This window comes from Condylura cristata, unplaced genomic scaffold (genome assembly GCF_000260355.1).
Source record: "Condylura cristata isolate star-nosed mole 26May11 unplaced genomic scaffold, ConCri1.0 scaffold00022, whole genome shotgun sequence".
NCBI classification, from domain to species: Eukaryota; Metazoa; Chordata; class Mammalia; order Eulipotyphla; family Talpidae; genus Condylura; species Condylura cristata.
The window spans coordinates 36,891,683-36,896,737 of NW_004567123.1; the positions used below are offsets into that span (position 1 = coordinate 36,891,683).

A 5,055-nucleotide genomic window follows, 5' to 3' on the forward strand; every position below is an offset into this window, starting at 1 on the left:
CTCAGCGCCCCGGTGTGGCCCTGCAGGACCTGATCATCTTCCCCGACGACTGCGAGTTCAAGCGCGTGCCCCAGTGCCCCAGCGGCCGCGTCTACGTGCTCAAGTTCAAGGCGGGGTCCAAGCGCCTCTTCTTCTGGATGCAGGTGGGCGGCCCGGCCCAGTCTCTGCCTCGGCGCCAGTTTGGGTCAGAAACGACCCGACGGGCGTTTGCTGCTTTGCTGCACAGACCCGCAGCGGGGTAGCCACCGAGGCTCCCCGCGTTGTTATGGAAATGAGGCGCCTGGGGGCAGTGCTGGTCTTGGGGTGGCCGCCAGGCCTGTCCGTCCTGTGCCCAGCCCTGTAGGGAACACGGGCGGGCTTGTGTGCCAAAGCTTGGCCGTCGGCTCGCTGGGGAGGAGGGACCCTGCACCCTGGTGTGCCCCCGCGCGTCCGCAGAGGTGGGGTGCGGCCTGGGGCAGCCCGGGGCCACTCTGCTCCCGAGAACTGCACGTCCGGCTGGGGCCGTGGAGGACGGCGCTGGGGTCGTCGCCCAGGGCCTGCTGTTGGTCCCCGCGGGGCGGGGAGGGTGGGCTGTGCTCAGCCTCGGCCTCGCCCTCAGGAGCCCAAGACGGACCAGGACGAGGAGCACTGCCGCAAGGTCAACGAGTGTCTGAACAACCCGCCGATGCCCGGGGCCCTGGGGGCCGGAGGCGGCGGCGGCCACGAGCTCTCCGCGCTGGGTGGTAACGTGGCCCCGGGTGTGCCGGGCGGGCGCAGGGCTGGGCGGCGCGGCCCGGGGCGGGGTGCCAGCCGCTCTGTCTTCCAGGGGAGGGCGGTCTGCAGAGCCTGCTCGGGAACATGAGCCACAGCCAGCTCATGCAGCTCATCGGGCCCGCCGGCCTCGGGGGCCTCGGTAAGGCGCTGGCGGGGGATCCCCGGGCCTCTGCCTGCCGGGGCAGCCGCAGCTCTCCGTGCTGGGGGCGGGCGGGAGGGCGGGGGCCGCCCGGCTGAGACCCCGCCTGGCGGCTGCAGGCCCCCAGCCCTGGCCGGGCTCGTCCCCCAGGGGACCGTGACATCCGGGCTGTCGTCTCCTGCTCCTAGGTGGGCTGGGGGCCCTGACCGGGCCGGGCCTGGCCAGCTTACTGGGCAGCGGGGCTCCTCCGGCCAGCAGCTCTTCGTCCAGGTGAGCCAGCCCGGAAGCCTGCCCGCTGCGCACGGGTGGCTCCGGGGCTCCAGGCTCTTGCCTGTGCCTGGCAGCGAGCACCCTGGGGCGGGACTGTCCTGGGCGCCTCGGGATGCCTGGCCGCTCCAGCGCCCCTCGCCCTTCCAGCTCCCGGAGCCAGTCGGCAGCGGTCACCCCGTCCTCCACGGCCTCCTCTGCGCGCGCCACCCCCGCCCCTTCTGCTCCGGCAGCCGCCTCTGCAACCAGCCCGAGTCCTGCGCCCAGTTCGGGCAGCGGCGCCAGCACGGCCGCCAGCCCCACGCAGCCCATTCAGCTGAGCGATCTCCAGAGCATCCTGGCCACCATGAACGTGCCGGCCGGGCCAGGCGGCGGCCAGCAGGGTAACACCCCGGGCCCACGCTCTGCACAAGGCCTGCACGGGGCGCCCGTGCACTGGCCCGAGGCCTCTGAGGCCATGCGCTTGCCCCTAGTTGACCTGGCCAGCGTGCTGACCCCCGAGATCATGGCGCCCATCCTCGCCAACGCGGACGTGCAGGAGCGCCTGCTGCCCTACCTGCCCTCGGGCGAGTCGCTGCCCCAGACGGCCGAGGAGATCCAGAACACGCTCACCTCGCCCCAGTTCCAGCAGGTAGGCCGCCGCCCTCGCCCTGCGCCGGAGCCTGCCGGGGGTCAGGTGGGCCCCGGCGTGGACTTGGCACTGGCTCTTCCCTGCAGGCCTTGGGCATGTTCAGCGCCGCCCTGGCCTCGGGGCAGCTGGGCCCCCTCATGTGCCAGTTCGGCTTGCCCACAGAGGCCGTGGAGGCTGCCAACAAGGGCGGTGAGTACCCGGCCCGTGGGCCTGGCCTCTTCCCCGGCCCGGCCCTGTGCCAGCGGCCAGACGGCCGCCTCAACCCGGCTCGTGCCTTGCAGACGTGGAGGCGTTTGCCAAAGCCATGCAGAACAGCGCCAGGCCCGAGCCGCCGGAGGGCGACGGGAAGGACAAGAAGGACGAGGAGGAGGACATGAGCCTGGACTAGCCCTGGCGGCCGCGCGGCCACAGCCCTGTCCCACACCCCAATAAAGTCTGTCTGCCAGCCCCGGCTCCGCGTGCCCCCCACTGAAGGTCAGCACTCTGGTGGACAGGTCACTCTTTAATAGGTCGAGAAGGGGGACCCCTCAGACCCCAAGCCGCCTGCAAGTCGATGCCTTGCCCTCACTGGGCACGGGCCGGGCCAGCGACGGCCAGCTGCGCTAGGCGGCCGGGCAGCCACCGGTCCCCACGGCCCCCTGGACGTGCGTGGCGTGGAGCCAGGGGACCGGGGACCCGTTGGCCACCAGGTTCCGCACGCAGCCGCGGAAGGCGGGAGGCCGAGGGCGCGTCCGGGCCCGGAGCTCAGCTGCTGCGTCCGTGGGCTCTGGGGTGCAGGGAAGGCAGGGGATGGGTTGGACAGGACTGTCCTCGGCACCCCCGGGGCAGCACCCTGGGGTGTGGGGTCCCAGGGCACCCTGCGGGCGCAGCCACTCACCGGGCAGGCCCCCCAGGTGCAGCTCTGCCCGGCCGGCGGGGGCTGCGGGCCAGTGGCCCAGCGTGCTGTTGCGCTGGCCGTCCACCTCCAGCCTCAGCTCGCGCGCTCCATGGGTCACTGTGGGCACAGGCGCCGGTGACTACCCCTGCCAGGGCCCCGGCTCCGGCAGGAGGTTGTGGCCAGGGCAGCTCTGCTCACCTGCCAGCCGGTGCCACTGCCCGTCACACAGCGCCGCGGGACGCGTCACCCAGGTGGAGCGCACGCCTGTGCCGTCGTCTGCCCGCAGCAGGACCTGGGGTGGGGGCGGCTGGTCAGTGGGACCTGCCAGCCTCACGGGGAGGCTGGGCCCCGGGCCGTTCTGGGCTCACCTGCTTGTCCAGCAGCTGCAGCTGCAGGTAGGGAGGTGCCTGGCTCCGGCCCAGGTGCAGCAGGAGGCCAGTGGCCGTCTGAGGCCGAACCTCCAGCTCCAGGCCCGCCACGGGCAGCGTGGCCCCGGGGAGGGCTGAGGGGAGGGGCCGGCGTGAGGGGCAGCCCTGCGGGGCAGCCCTCCCGCCCCCCCACCCCCCTGGCCCCAGGCCCACCGAGACTGAGGACGCCCCCAGCGCCTGTGAAGAACAGGCCCTCCTCCAGGGGCCCAGAGACGCAGGGCGTGGCCCCTGCCAGCCGCCTCGGCGCCCCCAGGGGCCTGCCGTCCAGTCTCAGTCTCTTCACGCAGCCCCTGAAGCCAGAGCCGCCGGCCACCTGTGGGTCAGGGCAGTGTGGGGTCAGGCCCCGCGCGAGGGGCAGCCTGACCGGCGGCAGTGCTGGGCCGGGGTGGGCCTCACCGGGAGCAGGTGGCGGCCGGCGGGCACCCCTCCCACGAAGAGCGAGAGGGGCAGGGAGCCTTCTGTGGCCTGGAGCCGCTGGCCGGGCCCAGCCTGGCCCGAGACTCTGGCCCCGTCCACCACCAGCTGGAGCTGACTCCTCCTCCGCCGCACGGACACCTGGGTGGGAACCGTGGTCAGGGCCGAGGCCTCCGGGCCCAGCCGGGTCCCCTTGACCCCACTCACCGAGTGCCACCGGCCAGCCCGTGCACGCTGGTGGCTCTGGACACGAAGCCGGAGCCCAGGGCCTTCCACCTGAGCCACAAAGTGTCCGCCGTGGTGCAGGGAGAGAACCAGGGAGGGGGTGCCACCTTTCAGGGGGGCCACCAGGGCCAGCAGCCCCCGCAGGGCTTGAGGGCGAACGAGCAAGGAGAGGTGGGACCTGGAAGCCGGCAGAGGGTCGGTCTGGGCGCCTCCACACCCGGCCGCCACCCCTCACGCCTCCCCCGCCTACCAGTGCCCGGGGACTGTGAGCTCCAGGTGGCTGGACGGGGCCCCGCCCAGCTGGTAGGCTCCTGGCAGGGCCCTGAGCGGGCCTGGCGGGGCGCAGGCCGGGTCTGCGGGCTGGCGGCTCCGGCGAGAGGCCTGGGGCAAGGAGGGAGACAGGTGTGGGCGGGCCCGCTCCCTGCTGCACCCCCGTGCCCCCAGAACCCACCTTCCTGGCTTCGGTGGCCTGAAGTCCTCGCGGGGTTGGCCCCGAGGCCCGCGTGTGGGGGGCACAGCCGTAGCTCACGTTGACGCCGCCCGCGCTCTGTTGCAGGTCGGCCACCTGCTGAGGCCCCTGGAGCCTGCAGGGTGGCGGGGTCAGCAGGGTGCCCCCCCCGCCCCCCAGTCCCCACCCCAGTCCCAACCCAGCTCACTGATGCACAAAAACGTTGCTGATGCAGCCACTGAAGTTGTGGCCGTCGCGGGAGGTGCTGGACCTGGGGAGGCCGCCCAAAAGCAGCTGCGGGGGTTCCACTGGCTGGGGCGCCGGCCGGGGGGGCGGCCCCGGGTGGGGCTTCGTCTGCTGAAGCTGGTCGTCCACGTACAGCCAGACCCTGGGGGAGCAGTTTCTGCAGCCCTGCGCCCACCGCCGGGCCTCCCCCAGCCTGTGGCGGTGGGGGGCAGCTTACCCTGTGCTGTTGCTGTAGAAGGCCACGTAGTGGGGGGCGCCATCTGCAAAGCCCCCTTGAGTTTTCACCTCGGTCCTCATGAGTCTCAGCATGACCCGCCCCTGCTGCAGGGACACCTCACAGGGCCCCTCCTGGGGGACAAGGCCAGGTCAGCTGGTGACCCCGCTCAGCCTTAGCCCCCCGCGGACTCGGCGGCTGCAGGGCTGTGGGGTGGCAGCACGCACCGCGGAGGCGCGGGAGTAGAGCTGGCCGCTGTCCTGGGTGCTGCGGAAGCCGAAGCCGGAGTACACGTGGCCCGAGAGCGGCGCCACGTCGGAGAGCGGCAAGGGCAGGAAGCCGTGGCCGTGGAACGTCATGGCCCGTCTCACCTGCGCGGAGGGCGGCGTGAGGCCCGGGGGCGCGTGGGCGCG

The 5,055-nt window shown here is 73.2% G+C and overlaps 2 protein-coding genes across 2 annotated transcripts in view; one reads left to right on the forward strand and one right to left on the reverse strand.

Moving 5' to 3' along the window:
• The window catches only part of ADRM1 (adhesion regulating molecule 1), a 5,444-nt gene extending 3,201 nt beyond the window's left edge, over positions 1–2,243 (forward strand). Inside the window, exons 3-10 of the mRNA XM_012728157.1 lie at positions 27–143; positions 599–722; positions 806–892; positions 1,081–1,162; positions 1,310–1,542; positions 1,633–1,790; positions 1,877–1,979; positions 2,072–2,243. Of these exons, the coding sequence (XP_012583611.1) occupies positions 27–143; positions 599–722; positions 806–892; positions 1,081–1,162; positions 1,310–1,542; positions 1,633–1,790; positions 1,877–1,979; positions 2,072–2,178 (1,011 nt within the window). The 3' untranslated portion in view covers positions 2,179–2,243. The remainder of the gene's footprint in view (positions 1–26; positions 144–598; positions 723–805; positions 893–1,080; positions 1,163–1,309; positions 1,543–1,632; positions 1,791–1,876; positions 1,980–2,071) is intronic.
• Positions 2,244–2,279: 36 nt separating this feature from the next.
• LAMA5 (laminin, alpha 5) overlaps positions 2,280–5,055 on the reverse strand; it is a 36,287-nt gene continuing 33,511 nt past the window's right edge. The window contains exons 46-57 of the mRNA XM_012728158.1: positions 4,870–5,013; positions 4,646–4,776; positions 4,391–4,570; positions 4,186–4,318; positions 3,985–4,115; positions 3,717–3,912; positions 3,492–3,650; positions 3,249–3,408; positions 3,036–3,169; positions 2,866–2,959; positions 2,668–2,784; positions 2,280–2,556 (exon numbers count right to left, since the gene is read on the reverse strand). Of these exons, the coding sequence (XP_012583612.1) occupies positions 2,393–2,556; positions 2,668–2,784; positions 2,866–2,959; positions 3,036–3,169; positions 3,249–3,408; positions 3,492–3,650; positions 3,717–3,912; positions 3,985–4,115; positions 4,186–4,318; positions 4,391–4,570; positions 4,646–4,776; positions 4,870–5,013 (1,743 nt within the window). The 3' untranslated portion in view covers positions 2,280–2,392. The remainder of the gene's footprint in view (positions 2,557–2,667; positions 2,785–2,865; positions 2,960–3,035; positions 3,170–3,248; positions 3,409–3,491; positions 3,651–3,716; positions 3,913–3,984; positions 4,116–4,185; positions 4,319–4,390; positions 4,571–4,645; positions 4,777–4,869; positions 5,014–5,055) is intronic.